Source organism: Coloeus monedula (genome assembly GCF_965178545.1).
Source record: "Coloeus monedula genome assembly, chromosome: 3".
NCBI classification, from domain to species: domain Eukaryota; kingdom Metazoa; phylum Chordata; class Aves; order Passeriformes; family Corvidae; genus Coloeus; species Coloeus monedula.
In genome coordinates, this window is record NC_138783.1 from 78,400,519 (window position 1) to 78,420,103 (window position 19,585).

Consider the following 19,585-nt stretch of genomic DNA (forward strand, 5'->3'; position numbering starts at 1 on the left):
AATCACTCTTTTCTGGAAACTGAAATAGAAGTGTCACTGTTTTTGGGGGGAGTGATGAATTTCAGATTTAACTCACAGTCAGGAAGCCCTAAGGTATCAGTTTTATTATGGATAACAGGATTCTCAGTAATTATTATTTGCTAATTTAGTGAAAAAATGTTGTATTGAATGCTAGAACTAGTACCTGTCTGTCTACTTCAATCTACTAACAATTACTCCGAGTGAAATAAAATCACTAGCTGCTGTTGACTTTGCATTTGGAGTAACTTTTGTTCCTTTTAGAAATTTTTCAGGCAAAGACACCAAATTGTGGCAAAATGCTTCACCAATTACAGAACTCTAAACTGAGGAGAAGATGGGGACCTTAGGAGCCTGAGGGGTGAAGAATACATTGTGTTAGTATTCTGTTGGTGAACATAGGCCATACTCAATGGACAGCAACAGATTTGAAGTAGTCTGAAAGCAGCAGGTGATTGTGGATTGATGCAGAAGACCAATGGAATTTCTCCTCTCATTAAAATGTATTTATGAGATCCATATTAGATAAAGCTCTAGAAATAATGTTTTTAAATGTTAGATATACAAATTCCTTTATTCCTCCATCAAAACAAGACACTAGGAAAACAAGTAAAGAAGGGCTCTCTATGCTGCTAGAATAGAAGATAAGAATGGTACTGATTGTGCCCAAACTTTGAGCTGTAGAGATCCAAAACAATCAAGGCATCAGCTAAATAAGCAGTGTGGATGAAGTCACTTGCCACTGGTCACTTGCTAGCACTTTTCTGTACACCAGTGCAGATGTACCCAAAAAGACTACTTAGCTGTAATTCCAAAACTGTCTCGGAGAATTAAGTTCTTTGCTGCATCAAGATGATTTCAGCATGAAAAGAAAAAGTAACATACATATAGTTCAATTACTTAATGTAATAATGCTGCATACTAAAAGTGATACCTTCAGTTCTTTCACCTCTTCTTTCTTAATAAATGCCTGTGCAACATTAATTCCTCCAGCCGGTTTGTTCTTATTTCCATGGTTAGAAAGAGTCTCTCCAACTTGTTTGGCCAGTTTTTGAATAAATGTTCCTAAAATTCAGAAAAAAATTAAATTGACAGTTTCCATTCACAAGGAGGGACTTTATTATAAACGCCCTAGAAATCTTCCCCAAAGTAAAAATGAGTAAAAGAAGTCTCTCTGAGACAAAGATTGTCTCTTTTCCTGCATTTATATAGAAGAGCATGATACACATCTCTAAGTAATACACTAATAGAAACACATTAGCAAAAACATAAAGTGTACACTTATATATATATATATATATATATACACTCAAGACTAGGTAGTCTGCCTTCATTATGTTTTCTAACACAGAAATATTACCATGAAATGCAAAACCATGCACACTTGTTGAAACATCCATATACAAATGCAGTAAAAACCTTTAGAAGTTTTGGCAAGTGTTACAGTTTCTTCAGTTTTGTTTTCCTCCATCCCATTCGCATGGCTTTTGCCAGAAGTCTTCTGAAAAGCATGGACTGTGCTGCTTGATGGTTTTGACTGCTTTTGTAGTATCTCTGGTGTTCTATAAGGCTGTTTAATGTCATCTTCATCAGCTTCTTCCTCTGAACTGAATGGTGGTGTTCTAAGCAAAAGCACATACAACATGAGCACTTACTGGGCTTCAGGGGTGCATCACCACACACGTTTAAGCTTCCTTGTATTTTCTTTTCTAACAAAGTGCATTTTGCTTACTGAAAAAAACCAGAATCTCCCCTAAATTCTAACTGTCCAAAAAAAAAAAAAAAACAATTTAAAAGAAAAATGACACTGCTAATTAAACTCAGAAAGTTATCCCAAAATGGTCTCTTATACACACAACTTGTTCCATTTACGCAACCATCTTTACAAAACAAGAGACCAATATAAAACAAGTCTTGCCAGGCAAACACAGATAGGCTTTCATGGATCAGCAGGTAAAGCAAATTTCAGGGTCAAGGAATCTGTGCCACAAAAGGTCTGTTGTGACATCAGTTAAATGAAAATAATGTGGGAATTTTTCTTTGCAGGCAGTTGCAAAGTAATGTACCTGATGTGAATGGAACATGGCATATTGTATTTAATTTTGGTTGCAGTATGAAAATAGCAATAAACTGAAAAAATTAGGTCATCAAAGTCTTTAAATGCTTTTAACTCAGAAAAAGCATCTAAGAAAGAAACTAAAAGAAGTTACTGATCTTACTGAATATCTCTTTCTCGATCACAACAAAGAATACATATGCTGAAAAAAAACCATGTTATCTTTCAGGGATTATAAGACACTCAAATGGAGTAATACTTTAAACCAAAACATGAAATATGCAGCCCAGAGAGTGTTTATGATTTTAGCTTAATAATAGTTTTTGTGTGGCAAACATGAATATTCAGTCACCAAAAATGTCTTCTTCAAAAAGGCAAGGGAACAAAACATACGTGATGCTAGGCGTCCTTCTGGAAATTCCTCTTCCAAGAATCTTCCTGGATCTAAAAATAATGAGACAAGTTATTTCAAGACTGACAGTCCACTAAGCAAGCATAAAGTTTATATAGAAGTTATGTGAATTCTTTCCTCAATTCTTACAATTGAGAAAAAGTTCACATCAGCCACAAAAAACCCAAACCCACAGGACTGTTATCTGAGGTATAAGTGTTTTTAGAATGGCATCTCTTACTTTGGTTTAGAAACATACTCAGGGATGATTGGTCTTTGTCCAGGTGGGTGGAGAGCTGATGGAGAAAACTTTGTTGGCTTTTGTGGTGCGGCAGATGAGGAAACTCCCAATTGATTGAACTTGTGTCTTTCTACAAGGAAAGTTATCTATGTCATTCTTGCAAACAGTGTTTGGTATCTTTCATATTTAATTTCTACAATTAGAGATGTCTCTGCTGCAGGCTATAGTTTTACAAAAAAAGAAGAAAAAAAGTAATTCTCTTCTTCCAAGCTGTTCAGAGTTACCATGCGTTGGGTTAAAAAGTGTGGCAATTTGGCAGAAAATAAACTCCCTTGCTTTCTGTGATTACAATTGTATTGTTAGTGCTATGAACAGCTACTCTGCAGTTAATGTTTAGATAGATAGAAAGATAGATAAAATGTGTATATATATATTTCTGGCAATCCAAAAGAAACATGTATGTTGCATTTAATAGGCTGGCTCTTTAGAATGTGGCCAGACCTAGGGTTAATGGACTCTTCAAGCACCTGGTGTGGGGCCTGTAGTTACACGGTTTTTTTGTAGTTACACAGGTAACAGGTGGAGAAGACCCCACAGAGGTTATGCGTGCAACAGAAAATGGGAAGAATGGGTTAATAAACTTAGGCTTAGACATTCCTACATCCAAGTGTCAAGGGCCCAAAGGTGGTTAAGTTCTTCAGAGACTGATGGATTAAAGGAGCCGCTTCTGACACCTTGGAAAAATAGTGCATGGCCAGAATCTCTCTAGTCTTAAAGAATTACAACAGTTAATGGGAACTTTAGGATATTGGTGCAAACATCCCTGGTTTCTCTATTATTGCCTATCCCTTATACAGTTTGCTCAAAAAGGGAAAATCATGGGAGTGGACTGAGCAAGCCATGAAGCAGTTCCAACAGCTCGGTCCCACACCCCCCCATTGGCCCTACTAGAGCAGAATGGGGTTCTGTTGAGAATATAGCACTTACTGCAACTGGTTTCACACTGGCCCTTATGGATCAGAGAGATTGAGCCCCACTGCATTGAAAGACCCAGAACAGAAATATTCTGAGTTGGAAAAGGGACTTTAACCATTAGTCCAAGCAGTTAAACAAGTTGAGCCACTAACGGATAACCTGTCTGGACAAACCCTGATGAAACCTGTATTGTCTTCCCTTTCCAGGAATGATACTGGGAATGATGCCAGTGCATCTTCACCGAAGATCAAGTTAACCATCTAAGGACTGCTTATCCTTGTTGTAGGAGCAACTACTGCCATCACGAACCAAATTTGATTCACATATCAACAAGCTCAACTTGCAGGGTGGAGACCCTCACTTCTTCCATCCATAGAAGCTAATAAATATGGTAACTATAGCACATTCTGCACCACCCACACTTCTCACTTGTGAAATTTACTGTGGCAGCAATTATAAGGGAAGGAGATGAGGGCACTTAGCCCATTGAAATTAGAAAGGTAACCTGAATGCCACTGAATTTAAAAGGGAATTTCAATCCTGGTGGCATCTAATCAATTTTACTTATGACCTTGTTAAGAATACAGTAAGAAATAAAATGGACAGCATCACTGGTCAGACCCCCTCTTCAGATGGTCACCCACAGCTACAGGAACTTTCAATAAACTACTTCACCCAGTTGCTGCTATGTTAATCCTGACTCTAATATGTTTTGCTCTGATCATAGACATGTATATAAAAACCTGGATAATGATCTGTCAGAAACACGTAAGGTCTGGGTATGGTATAATGAAAGGTGTGGGGGAGAGGTATGAGCAATTGCCCCACAGAGACCCCCCCAAAAATCCATTAAACAGGTGTGATAGGGGCACCAAATTGAATGTGTGACTGTAGGCATGGTGTGGATAGTGTAGGAATGAGGCCTACAGCCATGAGATATATGATGAAGGGATTTCCATGAGATATGGCATGAGATGTGTAGCTAAGGGATTATGTGGCCATGATGGCATGCTGAGGGGCTGGTAGGTTATCAGGCGGAGGCTGGATGACTCTTATCACTGCAGTCCGCCAGGGGGAAGAGGGATTGATGCTAAGGTGTCACTATTGGCAAATCTGTGATCACAAAATGAGACCAGACTCAGAGTGTAGCCCACACCATTGGTGCACCTGGGAACATGACCAGACTTACAGTGCTGAATTGGCTAAAATCAGAACTTAAGCCCAGCCATACCCAGCCCTCCAGATCTGTGAGGATCATCTGGAAAGCAAGGGGGTTTATTTGCTGCCAAAGTGTTACACTCCCAACACAACACCATCTATCTTGCCAATATAGGAGCTAAGATATTTGCAGTTAAACACCATGTCAAGAACCCTTTAAAGAAAACAGTTTAGTTGCCCATAACTATATAGAACATCGATATGGAAAAGCAGGAAAGCAGCTTTACAGAAATGTAACCTTAAGTAGCAGTTATAAAATGTAAGACAATGAAATAAACCCCAAAATCCACTGTTACCTTCACCAGGAAGCTGAACACAGGAAGCAGGTCTGCTAGAAGATAATGATTTCTCTTCAGCCTGAAAGCTAACTTGACGTTCAAGATGCTCTCGAATTCCGTGAATGGTGGGCTCTTGCTTCTCTTTGCGTTCTCTGGCATATTCAATAGCTCGCAAAATTTTATTTAAGCGATCACTTGATATTCCACGAACACCCTAAGGAAACAAATTGTATTGTAAACTCTTTTAGAGTTCAGATACCACAAAGCTTGTACAAAAATCACAGAAGTTGGTAACACTGATCACAAGTGTAGCCACATCCTCCACAGCTGTAATTTGATGGCCATCCTCTTGGGTTAGCAGTTGAGGAATTACACTTATTTAAAACACAGAAATTTAGCCTTGGATTTTATAGGTTGAGAACTGTAGTACAGGAGTGAAAGAGAAAAGAAGAAAAGTGGTACAAAGATCATTCTTCTTTTAAATAATTCAATATCATCTTACTGCTTTAATTCCCAAGGATTCCAGCTTCTCCTCCAGGGCTTGCTCCAAAACAACTCGCAACTCTTTAGTTAAAGAAGGATCAGACTTCAGAGCATTTATTAAATAGTGGTTACTTCTACCTGGTTTATGATCACTTTTCTCAGTTTCTGAAATAAGAAGGAAAAATGCTTTTAAGAGATATTTAAAAAATCCACAGTACATGAGACAATTAAAAACTGCACTGAAGCATGCATTCTTTAGAAACAGCGTAGACATATATGCGCACTTTTTATCTATATGGAGTTGCATGATTTTCAAAATCTTGGGCTAGTTTACAAAAGCCAGCTCACTTGGAAACTGTACCTCAACACCTTGTACTCACCATCAAAAGTATATTTTATTGTTCTTGTTACAGAATCATTGTGAAGATACGTTGCTGAATATTTAGCAACAAAGATCTTTATTCTTAGCATTGTACTTGACAACTTCTGATGAAGAAAGACTATCTTCTGATACTTAAGTTCTCTAAAAGTGGTATTTCAAATAAAAGCTGAATTCTAGCAGAAATCAGAACAAGAATACTACAAACTTTTTCTCAAGAAAAGCTTCAAGCAACATGATGATGTTCTCTGATAAAATCATCTACTGAAATTAAATCTTTGCAAAGTTGTAACTCTTTCAAAAGTCTTGGTAAAGACAAAACCTTAGTCTGGGGCAGACTGTTTCACAGAAAATACATGATGGATAATAATCATCTTTAAAAATCTTTCAAGGACAAAGTTCAGTGTCGGGTTTTCTTCTATGCAAGTCTATGACATCATACATACTTAAAAGCAGACAAAGAAGTTCCTATCTCTTTCCCTTGCTTTAAGTGTCAATAATGACTCTTATGTCAATAAAGAACTCTTATGCAAGAAATAAAGAACCATCTAGACAGATTCTTCCATCTAAAATGAAGACTGACATTTAAGTTAGGCCAAAGTATTACAGGGAGTAAAGAAGCAAAACACACCCATTTGGAACTTGTCTATTTTAAAATTTTACTGAATGCCACTTAAAGTAAATGAAGCAATAATCTGTGGAACCATGATGGTTGCTTCTGTCTGGCAGTGGTCAGCAAAGCTGGCAAAGGGTATAAAACATCCCAGGAAAGCATGCTGTAAACCACACTCCCAACTCCCCTGAAATAACAGGTAAATCTTGGGCAGGACTTTGTCTTTTCCCAGTATGCCTTACAGGACACCAGAGTCATCTACCAGCCAACAGACAAGGACAGGAATGAAGGCATAATTCGCATTTTATTTTGAAACAAATGTGCCACTTTTTGTATTTGTAAACAATGACAGCTTATTAGAAAGCAGCTCCTCTTACTTTTCATTTTTCTTTAAGGGAAAGACAAGCACCCTAAAGAGCAGACAAAAAAGCCTCAAGATGCACAAGTGACATATTAGGCGGTTTTGAGGAACTGGCTTCCCATGGGGTCCTGGAAATAACTATAGGTAATGAAAACTGAAAGAGAGTCCAGCTGCCATAGTATTAGATCTGTCTTGAAGAGGACATAATCAGGCTGAAATCTCATCTGGTTCTGGGTACTGTGTGGACAACTCAGTCCCTGACAGAGATGGAATTAAAACTGATTTGTCTGAAGAACCGAGTTCTAGAAGAGGCAAACAACTGGTCTCGAGGAAATGCAGGGCTATCTGACTATCCCAAATCAGGATGAGATGGCATTATACAGAACAAAATCCTCCCAGAAAGCCATACATGAGACATTTTAAAGTGGAAGGCTCCCAGGAGCCTTCTGAAAATCCTGTCTCTCTCCAAAGTTAATCCTTATAATAAAATAGATACATTTAAAATCACTTTAAAATTCCTAATTACTACATACTAATAAGGGGAACAAGACTATCCAGCATTATCCTAATTAATGACAATATTCATTCTTTCTAATTAACTCAAGACAAATCCTCTTTGCCAGAGCAATTATTTAAGGAACTGTTCTGTTATTCATCCCTAAATACTAGATTTAACAACTTTTGAGACAAGGGACCTTTCATCTGGTCCACTGTCTCAGCTCCTACATAATCCTAGAAAATAATGTTCCAAGTCACGAATTTTCACACTCTCCCTTACAAATGACGGCCATCAAAACCAAAAAAATCTTGGTCTATCTTTTCAGACTGCATTCTTTCTTTTTCTCTTCTGCACTTCAGGCCATGCCTTTAGGCACAGCAGAAGAAACAAAGACAATCCATCAAGAGAGAAGATGGCAAGCAAGAGAAATAACAGAAGGAATGGCAAAAATGCAAGCAGTCTTTATTTCAGATTGTTCAGAGTCACTGGATTTTCCCTGGGGAAACCTCCCAACCCACAAATGTATTCAAACAACAATTTTGTTTTCAAAACAGCATCATTCCTTTGAAATTTAAACTCACTGGCTGTAAGGTTCAAAACTGATTTTGATTTTCACACACGAAGAGCTTTTTGTTATTCAGCTATTTGGTGTTTCGCCTAAGGTACTGCTAGCTGCCTCCAGGAGAAGAATACCATGCAGGATGAACCAGTGCTTTCTGTTCTGTCAGTGTAAATGTGGCCTTCTTCAAGTTCTCCTTGGATGAGGCACAACAGCTGCCAATGCTGGGCTATGTAACTTTACTCTGAATTGCACAACAGTGGCTGAAGCTGTGGCTGCTTATGGGTAGGTGTAACTCAGATTACTTGTAAAAGTATCTGTGATGCATTTATGAAAGCTGGCAGCTCCAATCTCCACCGCCAACTTTTTTTACCTGAACTCTTCATCCTCTCAGGCAGAGTTTAAAAAGGAAGTGAGCACATATTGCAATAGTGTCAGCACTAAAAATCTCCTAGTGATGGGCTTTCCCCCATCAAACATTTTTGCTCTGCTTAGTTCAAGTGCCTTTAGACATATGGAATGTGCCTGCTTTGAAGAAATTAGCTAGATTTTCACGAAAACATTGAACTTGGATAAGGAAATAATAATATTTACAAGCAATAGCAAAGCAGAGACTGACACAAGCAATGTTCTCACCCAAATCACACAAATATACTGAAATACAATGAAAAATACTTTAGATATCAAATAGTATCTTTTGTTTTCAAGAAACACATGCCAGTATATTTTGAGCTGAATCAATCATTACCTTTTTCCTCTTCTGAAAGCTCCTCTATGGGCTCCAGCATATGCACCAAGGGTGCCTGCTCTAATAATGAGGAAGAACAGGAACACCAGACAAAAAGGACAGAAGAAGGTCAAGGTCCAGAGAGGGAAAGTCAGGAAAAAAACCACCACACTGATGTCAACTTTCTTGACTGCTGACAACCTGCTTAACAATCACAAACCCACTACAACATGACTCTTTACTGCCTTGGGGGTACATTTTTGTAGAGGAGACTCTAATACAATAGTCACTTGTCTTGGGGTGACTTTGTGATGTGTATACCCTATCACTGCCCCATGCCCAGGAATTAATTTTATGCCTTTCTGTGCCTTTAAACTGAGCAAAACTTTTTCAAAGCAGTTTGCAGCTTGTTCAAGGTCACACAGAGATAATTTTTTTTTTTTTTTTTTTTTTCCCAACTGCAGCAGGAGAGCGGGAGGGAAGGGAAGCACCCGGTTTTGCTTTTCTTTCCAGCCAGCTTTTGGCAGTTTTTTTTTCCTCATCTCCTCTTCCTTCGGAGAGTTGAACTTCTGCTTTCTTGGGACTTCATTTTTTCCCTTTTCTCTCTGCTGGACTGTTTCAACATCAGAATACATCGGGAGGAATTTCCACCAAGGCCTTGGCCCTGGAGGTGGGCCCACCACCCCATCCCAGCTCCAAGGAGGGGGAGAGAGAGACTACGGAAGGACTCTGAAATTTTCCCAGGTTTCTCTCAGAGCGGGAGATTTTATTATTTAGCGTTATTTTCCTTTTCCTGTGTGTTTGTTCAATAAATAGTTTTTATCTCTTTCACTTTCCTTCGAGGAAAATTTATTTTTTCCCGAACCTGGTGGGGGAGGAGTGGTTATAGCCTACCTTCTCTCAGAGGATGTATTTCTAGATTTGGCCAAACCAGCACATCACTTAAGGAGTGATTCTGTTGTCCAAACAGAGGTGTATGGTGTCATCCCAGATACACCAAAACTTTAAGCCATCAGTGCAAGGTTGACTGATGTGCCACACAACTTCTGGAATGGCAGCAGTTAAGTCGGGTGGGGTATTTTTAGACATCTACAATGACAGGGCTGCCCAGGGTTATGTAAATCGATATTGTTCTTCTTTTCTCATAAAAAGCAATTTTTAAAGATTTTTGAATATTGTCTATGTGCAATTTTATACTAAAAGTTTAAAAAAGACAAGTGAAATGGACAAAGTAAACCTCAAAAATATATGGAAAAATATATTAACTCAGTATTCCTGAGAATTATTAAGTACTGAGTTCATATGTGCAAGATAGAGATTTTATACATATATACAACAATTCCCAATAAAACCAATTTTTAAAATCTTTAATCACTCCAGCTGAGTCAGCTTCAGTACTATTGTGTGTTTTAAAGAATTCTTGAAATGTCTCTGCTGAAAACAGCTTCCTAAACACACTGAATTTATCATGCTATAGGCTGTCAGGTACAATTTGCTTCACAAAAGTGAAGCCAGAGTACAGTTTATTTACAACTTCATAAACTTCAGATATAAGACATGCTTGAAAATCATTATATGCAGACCAATAAACATTCAGGTTTTTAAAATGTTAATATTCACCTTCTACAAATTAATTGGTACCAATGAAAAACTAGAGCTTGAGTGCCTTCTAGGGTTCACAATAAAAACAGATACACAAACTGTACTTTCAGCATTCAATTACAGGCATTGTAAGAGAAAACAATTTGTTGGTCAGTATTTTGGGCCTACATGCATTTGCCCTATCCTTCACAAAAAAACTCTTGCACTATAAATGGTTGTTACACTGTATGGGTAGAGGCAGAGGACGTGATGCTGCAGTGAAGATGCTCTTTGGCACTCCTTGTACTCCAGGTACAAACATGGATGCACTGTGACAGGTAATCGCAGTGAAACAAGCTTTTGGAACTAATGACACTGCCACATCTCAAATATTCCCCAAGAGAAGGGGATTAAAACTGGTGGCATAAATGCTTGGTTATGGGAGCTGCTCCCTCCATGCTTTCCACACCTGTGGTGATATTCAGCTCCTCACCTGCTTTTCCAAGCCAGTTACCAGACTCAAGATTTGCTCCTGCAGAACTTCTACTAAATAAGAAGTTCTAAAAAAATGCCTCTTATACCATCACAAGTGATAACAAGATGCAAATATCAAGATATCTTAGGAAAAACTCTGAGAGACAAATGGGCTTCTGGTTTTTCAATCTCTAAAGCTGTAAAATTTATCAGTGGCCAGAGAATTTCTAGGTACTGGAACGCAATCCTCCACACTACTGCTCCTGGCACATTGCTGCTCTTCAGCAGCTAAGATTCTCCAAAACAATTTTCAGACACAGTTTGGAATCTTTCCCAAGTGCCTGAAATGCATCTGTTTAGAAGGACAGAGCCTGAAGCACAGACGGAATGTTCTGAGAGGATTTAATTTAGCTCCATGGGCACCAAGGCTGCCAAGTTTCTTGGCTGGACTTACTGGTCAGTAAGGCAGTTGCTGTGTAGTTGGATTGAATCTACTCTTGTTTTACCTGTACTTTACTCAAATGCTCTCTGCTTAAAGGGGCTGACTCATCTCTGCACAAACCCTTGCCAAGTGACTTAATGTAACAGGAAAAGTCCAGTCCCCAGAACTCAGACCTGAAAATAGTCTGCTGATCTGGCATAAAGGTGCATGCTCCTCTTCCTCAGTGTACCAGAAACAGAGGAAATGAAAAACCAGTAATTACTAAGAACATTTGCAAGAGCAGACCCTCTCAGAAATGCACTACTGTTACATGTAGTACTGCTGTTCAGTGCATGGTAACAGAGGAGATCAAATGCTAAGGCATGAGGGAGTACAACACCTGAAAACACCAACTTCTCTGACATAAGCAGGCCTTTTCTTTCTCTTCACTGTACACATATTCTAAGAGGTATCTACTAAATCTCATGTTGGAATCACAGGTAAGAGAAAACATTACTCTGGTTTATAGACAGGTGTGGAGATGACCCCCCCCCTTAAGGAGTCCTCTCCTTATGTTTACCAGAGATGTGCTTCTTCTGGCCATCTGATCAGCCATATTAATTCTAGCCACCATTGAGGCCAGCAGTGGCATGTCTATCATCCCACATCTTCCAGAGTATCTCTTCTGCCAGCTAGTATGTGTAGAGACACAGACGGGATGTACAGGTTACCTTAACATCTTAGTGGATAATTATACTACTGAAAAATAATGTGCCCAGCATACTTTCAGAAGTAACTAAATACCTGTTTTAAAATGTATTTGAAGACAATTTCTATGCAGGTGGAATAGGAAAATATATTTAACAATAATGAAGGATTCAGACTGTGTATATTTCATGCACATAATGTATTATTTTTCTGTTCTTATCTACTAGTTAAAAAACTGCCCAATATTCTGACAGTGCTATTGGGAAAGCAGTCTTCTGGCCAACATTTAAAGAACAAATCCCATCCATTTATTTTGAAATATGAAATGCTAAAGAACTTTTAGCCTGAACAGAAGCATTAAAATAATCTATGGTGCAGTGTCATCTACAGTAAGCACTTTGCACTTGCAAGGTAGAAACTTAGGAAAAAATGTAAAATTTGTTTTTTGTAAACTACTGCATTTCTTGAAGGTGTAAGGAATGTAAGCCATGGCTACACTCATTATATACTCCTTTAATTTACACTCAAATTACACATACAAAGAGCTGCCAGATTTAATCTATGATACCTGTAATTTGGACCATTATTTTTGAATTAATGCACTTCATGTGTTTTATTTTCCTAACTAATCAATATAAAGCCACATACTGCACATAAGCAGCAGAAATACTAATTTTAAACCAATATTCCTAAGAATGATATTTTTTGGACACTTACCTGAGGCCTCTAAGTTAGGAGCCTAGTCACCTCAGACTCCTTCTACAGTCATCGAAGAGATACAGGCAACTTCAAAGAGCATTCAGATCTTAATTCACCTGAACCAAACACTGAAGGTGCCCCTTTCCTCTGTTTACTGTCTAGGAGGAGTAAGTACTTTGACTAAGTTTTCCTCACATGCTTCAGCTATGTCCCTAGTGGTAGCTGAGCCTTGGTCCACACCATGTTTGTAGACTGAGATACAGGTTTTAATGGACAATCTAATTGGTAGCTTTGCTTTTTAACTACATCTTCAATTCCACTGAATATCATTCACCTAATAAAGATTAAATATTGAACAAGTATCAACATTTCAAGAGTAATATAGGAGCCAAAACCTAATTTAAAAATATAATCCAAAAAACTAAATCATAATTAATCTGTTGCCTTTTTGTGAGACTGAAGTAATCTCTGAAAGTAAAACCTAAATTGTATCTGCACAAAGCCCTACTGATAGCCCAGAAATGGACAGAAGAATGGTCTGCCAGGATGGCATTCAAGGAGCTCTACCAGCTCTCACAAGTCAGGAATGTTAACACAAAAACACCAGACTAACATAGTTATTCTCTTACTTTACACCTAAGATAACTCACATTTGTAACTTGGGTATCTTTTCATAACACAGATTTAAGATGTGCAGAACAAATATTAGGATGCAAAAGCTTCTGAGTGGCTTTGAAAAGTGTACTTAAGTTCTCATTAGAGAGCCTTTTCTAGAATTAATTTTAAAAAAAGAATGAAGATATTTTATATGCAGGCAATTATAAGATGATCTGTGCTAAATAAATTTGTCTACAGGAGTTACCAGGAAGTGCTTTCATTTTCATAAAGGCATGAGATGCAGCCATGATGTCTTAATTCAGTAAGTCAATCCCTTGAGGAGTCCTGAAAACTTCGGGAAAGACACCATAACTTCTGCTAACCTCCAGAAAATTAGGTAGGGCAAGTTTAAAAAAAATCCAGAAGGGAAGAAAAGGGACAGACAGAGAGACCTGCAGAGATAAATAAAATAGTAATCAGCAAAGGAATCTGAAGGGAACACCTTCTTTGAGGTTTCATAATAAACTGATGGTGAATCTGTGTATCAATGGCAGGAGCGGCCTTTTCTATCTTGAGAAGTTTCACAAGATGTCATAAACCTCATATTTGAAGCAGCAAGAAATCATGAAAGATCTGAATGAGCTGATTTAAATTGTCAGAGTGCAAAAAATACTAATGTTCACAGGACTGCTTCTGTCCTCAGTACAAATGAAAGCAAACGCACCAAGTAAGTAATGCTTCACCAACTTCGGGGCTAAGTCCTTAGCAGCAATGATCTTCATAAAACATAGCTCTTAAATTCAGGGCAATTGCTAAGCTACATGCCATGAGATTTCTTAGCCAGAACCAGCACTACTGTTTTGGTGTAATGAGGCTGGCTTAATTGAAAAAGAATTAATTGCTTAAAGTGCTATTACTAATTCTCTATACTTAATATATTCTTACTTTTGTCTACATAATATTCATCCATATAATTTAGCTTAAAAAGCTACAAGCAATGAACTGCTAAACCTTGCATAGCTTAGAAAGAAAAAATGTTACCATAGAGTAATTAGCAATAATATGATCAATTTTCCTTTTTAAAATAATTCTTGTCATAACAAATATTTTGAAATGAGCACTACATCAGTTTTTCATTCCTCATCAAATCATCGAAAGCTTGATGTATACTGCCCCTTCTCCACAGATGCATTTTCAGAACTTTTTGTCGTTGTCAAAAAAGAAAAATTATCTACATTTTTCACAGACAAATTCCATTTAGTCTCCCTGCGAAAGGTTTAAAAATTAAGAAAAACAATTAGAAAAACCCATTATTTAATTATAATTCAAATTAATAAACTGTTTCTAAACATTTTGCTTGCTCATTTTTCATTACTTTCCTTTTACAATGAAAATAAAGAAGTAATTGATGGCAGAATATTGGTATGGTAACAACACTGTCCACTAATTTGCATACTGCTTTAAAAAAACCCAAACTATTTTCACAAAGTACAAAACAATGTAAATATAGCTCCAACCCCCCACTCCCATTCTAAAGGATACCACAATGTCACAAGTTAGAATACTTAAATAATGACCTATACATAACCACAGATATACTCTGGAAGAATTAGGACAGGATAACTGTCTATTTTGATTATTTGTTCCATATTTTTACTTCATGCCTTTTGAAATCACATGGGAAATACAGTATTTCAAGACTTTTAAACTAACATCTCCACATGTTTCCCTATACGAATTCCAGTAGATATATGTATGTATCCAGTTTATGCATATATCAGATAAGCATATTTTCCATTAGAAAACATTTTTTTTCCCCAGTAAATTTCATCTCAGTGCTTCAATAATATACATGCTAGGAAATATTCTCAAAATATTTTTATTTGTTTTTCATTTATTCTTCTCAGTAGTGCATCCTTATAATTACTTCATAGAAATTCTCAACACTGACATACAGCAAAGCAATTCAAATTATGATCTTTCAATATAACTACTCTTAGAGCTATGATTTGACAAGCAACATATCTGAGAAGAGAGAATGTTAGATTTGAAAGTACTGGATCTGGACCTATCAAAAAAAGCTTACCATGTGTGGCAACTGATGGACTTGGTTTAGGTTCTTGAAGACGCTCTACAGGAGTGTTCACTAAAATAGCACAATAGTAAAAAAACCAATGGAATTGTATTATAGTAAACAGTAACAAATACAGATTCTTAGATGTAGCAATATTTAATCATATTTATAAAATAGGGGTTTTTTACATTAATGGGGAAAAAATAAACAAAATATTTACGAAGTAAAAACCGTTCCTTCACAACATAAAAGTACATCTCTATATATGCTTAACCATTTTAACACTTCTAGAATCAGGAAAAGAAACTACTAATTAAATCATCACTGAACTAGAATGGGATCATCTCTTTGGTCATGAGTGCATGCTGTCTTTGTGTCACAGAGAAGTCTTGGCCCAAAGCTACTTAGCCAAGACCAGCTTGACTGGGGCTTGTAATCCCCAGAGAGGATCTGCAGCATCCACACTTGACACCAATGAGTGCAAACCCTCATACATCTGTAGACCACATACAGGGTGTTGCCTTGGAGTGAATTAGCACTTCAATCCTACATTCCTCAGATCAGCTTGGGGTTAGGAGCAAATTTGCCTGTGTGCCATGGACTTACTTGTCTGTGCTTCTGTGTGAATGAGTATGACCAGCTACAGTTAAAAAGCCACATGGCCACACTCATACTATGCCTTCCTCAAACTAAACCTACTCCCTGCTGTTTGAATCAGTCCAAGCCAGTGCCTTGTTAGTACAGCAAAATGGTTTCCAAACAGGGATCAGAATGAATTTACCTGTCATCACCTGTTGCAATAAACTCACTTCAAGTCACTGCAACTGCAGCATTAACTATATGGGTATTTGTGGTGCAGGATAACATCCTAAAACACTATTATCAGGTTTAGCTATTTGTAATAGACTTCAGATGTTAAAGCATTGCACAGACAAAAAATATCAGAGTTCTAACATTCTTTGAACATCTGTGTCTTAACTGACAAGTTAATCAGTTTTGTCTGCTCTTTCAGTATTTTCCCTTTTGTGAGTTCTGCAGCCTAAGGACAGCTAAGCATGAAAAAAAAAAAAAGATTAAAATTACACTTCATAAAGCAAATCCAGAAGTTTTTTATGTAATACAAAATAGAGTTTTCTATTTCACATCTCTTCACTACTCAAGCAATCAACTTTGTATATTAGAAGTCTCTACAGCTACAAAACATGATCTTTGTAAATCGTGGCATGGAAACAGGTAGGTACCCTGTGAAAAACAAATACATTTCCAGTACCGATTTTATTTCAGTATTTTGTTAGTCAAGTTCATGTCTATATTTGTTTCAGCCAGGCTGCAGAAATCAGAAACTAAGTCTGTTTTTTCTTACAGTTTGTACTCACCATCATATGTTTTAACACTTGGAGATGGTTTTGTGGACAATTCTTTTATCTAAAGGAGAAAACACAGATACATTAATAGATACAAATGCAAAGGATCAATATCTAGAATGAACATTTAGCATAAAATACCTAGTTTCAGTACCATTCCATAACAGAAATTATTGGTTATGATTTGAAGAGAAAAATACTATTTCTGTGCTCAATGTATATTTTGTTCATGCTTAATGAATGCTTTTTGTCTTAATGTGAACTCATGCTTTGTATATCCTGCTATTACAAGTTAAAAAGTAAAATGAGAACAGACTTATGGGCCACTTAGCACTTAAGAGTTTCAATACTTTCTTCCTCAGAAATTCATGTTCCATTTTGCAAGCCTAGCTTCCACTCTGGGGAAACACTGGAGTGTTTAATTACACATTGATTTTAAATGCATGAACAGTTCTCCTTTCTGCTTTATTGTTTTGTGTATTTGACATCCCAGTACAAGCACTGAACTGACAGAGTAAAGGAAACATGCTGGCTGTAATGTGATCTAAAGAAAACAGGAAACTTGTGAATCCTATATCATTAAAACAATATTCTGCACTCCAGTTCCCCAAAGAGAAGAAGACAATTCATTCAAACACACAGTCAGTGTCACGTGGAGTTGGCACAAGATTTTGAACTCTGATCCTCTTTTATTTATCAGTTTGGTTATAGCCAGTAGTGCTCCTATTTATTGTCCTTTAAGTTTGTATTCTGCAAAAGTGTTAGCTATTTCTCAAGCCCTTCTATTTTCCAGGAACTGAGAATGTAGATCTGCACAACTGTATTTCACAAATACCAAATTTGGATCCCTCTGAACCTATTATACATCTGTGGTCATATTTTTATCCTTCAAAGGTCACTTTATTGAAGGAAATTCATCTATGATTAAGTCGTCCATTTCTCCAGCTATCAAATTTGTTAAGGTGGAGATGTAAAAGCTATCATTTATCTTTCCATTCTTTAAGCATTCAAGTATAGGTTTAACATTGATCTCAAGCAAAATGTGTAAAATCAGGTGTTGATTACAAAGAACGCTTAAAGAACTCCATCTAATAGAGGAATAGGCCACATAATCGTGCCATAGTCTAAACTCCAGACTATTCAGATCTTCACCCACCAATCACCTAAAAAAATCTACAGTTATGTTTCAACAAAACCTTATTTTAGGCAAGAACAATTCATTCCCAAACATAGAATCATAGACTGTCTCAGGCTGGATGCGACCTACAAGGATCAAGTCCAATTCCCTGCTCCTCACAGGACTACCTAAAACTTAAGCCTAAGAACATCATCCAGGCATTCCAAGAACTCTGACAGACTTAGTGCCGTGATCACGTCCCTGGTGAGCCTGTTCCAGTGCCCAACCACCCTTGGGGTGAAGAACTCTTTCCTAATGTCCAGTCTGAACCTCTCCTGCTTCATCCCATTTCCTCATGTCCTATCACTGGTCACCAAAGAAATCAGCACCTCCTCCTCCACTGCCCCCCTTGAGGCTGTGATAAGATCACCTCTCAACCTTGTCTTCTCCAAGCTGACCAAGCCAAGTAACAACAGCTGCTCCTCCTAAGCTGCCCTCAAGACCTTTGATCATCTTGTTTGCACTCCTCTGGATGCACTGAAATAGTCTAGTGCCCTTTTTATACTAAGGCACCCAAAACTGCACACAGGACTCGAGGTGAGGCCGCAGCAGCACAGAGCAGAGTGGGATGATCACATCCCTCAACCAGCTGGAGATGCTGTGCCTGATGCCCCCCAGGACACTCTCAGGTTGGCTCTCCTGGCTGCCAGGGCACTGCTGATTCATATTCAACTTGACACCACATCAAACCCCCACATCTCTTTCTGCAGGACTTCTCTCCAGCCTCTTGTTCCCCAATTTGTGGGTATAACCAGGATTACCCCATCCCAGATGGAGAATCTGGCACTTGGTGTTGTTATATTTCACATGGTAATATTTTAAATAATTATTTTCACAGTAATGAATATGATACTTCATTTCTAGTGTGAGAAGTAATGTATTTTCAGATTTCAAACACTAGATCTCATTATGATTATTTAGTGGCAGATTAAATCCTTTTCACTATAAAAAATTTTTGGTTTATTAAGCCTGTCTTTCTCAAATGTGTTTTAATTCCTGGTTTACATTCCTGTGTCTCTTTTCCAGATCTACTCTTATTTTTCAACATGATTTCCAAAGGGTAACCAAAACACTCCAGCAATACTACTACAAACTGTGAATATTAAACATGCAATCAGAGATACATCAACACCAAATGCCAGCGTAGTGTTTCTCTGTGTCCTGTGCTCTCTGAAACAAGAGTGTTTCACAAAACAGACCTGAGTCTTCTGATTAATAATTAGATCATTCTGCTCCTGAAGCCTCTGCTCCAATTCTTCTATCTTCCTCTTGTAAAAGATGTTATTTTTGTTCAGGTCTTCTCTCGCTGATGTTTTAAGTGTCTCAATCTGTGACAGTAGCTAGAAAGCAATCAGAAGAAAAGTAATATCATATTAATACTATACCAAGTATTTTAATGCTATAAAGTTTAAAGAAGCAAGCGTCACGCTTAGATACTTTTAACATAGACACTTTCTGTATGTATTATAAAACAGTTGTCTGGATCACTTTTTAATTTACACAACGAAGACTACCTAAATCTCAATACAAAGAAGAAGACATACAAACACATTGCTGAGATTGCCTAAAAATAAGATTGCAGGAAAAAGTGTATAAACCTATAAAAAAGTTTTAATTATAAATAGTGTCAAATAATGATACTTTAAGGAGGTGATATGTGAATTTGTATAATAAACCTAGTATATTAACTCT

The 19,585-nt window shown here is 37.4% G+C and overlaps 1 protein-coding gene across 1 annotated transcript in view; it reads right to left on the bottom strand.

Annotated features, from left to right (window-relative positions):
- The window catches only part of DZIP1 (DAZ interacting zinc finger protein 1), a 40,318-nt gene that overhangs the window by 4,601 nt on the left and 16,132 nt on the right, over positions 1-19,585 (bottom strand). The window contains exons 9-18 of the mRNA XM_082278010.1: positions 19,093-19,233; positions 16,729-16,777; positions 15,365-15,424; positions 8,820-8,879; positions 5,680-5,825; positions 5,196-5,391; positions 2,707-2,836; positions 2,468-2,518; positions 1,438-1,640; positions 953-1,083 (exon numbers count right to left, since the gene is read on the bottom strand). Coding sequence (XP_082134136.1) covers positions 953-1,083; positions 1,438-1,640; positions 2,468-2,518; positions 2,707-2,836; positions 5,196-5,391; positions 5,680-5,825; positions 8,820-8,879; positions 15,365-15,424; positions 16,729-16,777; positions 19,093-19,233 — 1,167 coding nt within the window. The remainder of the gene's footprint in view (positions 1-952; positions 1,084-1,437; positions 1,641-2,467; positions 2,519-2,706; positions 2,837-5,195; positions 5,392-5,679; positions 5,826-8,819; positions 8,880-15,364; positions 15,425-16,728; positions 16,778-19,092; positions 19,234-19,585) is intronic.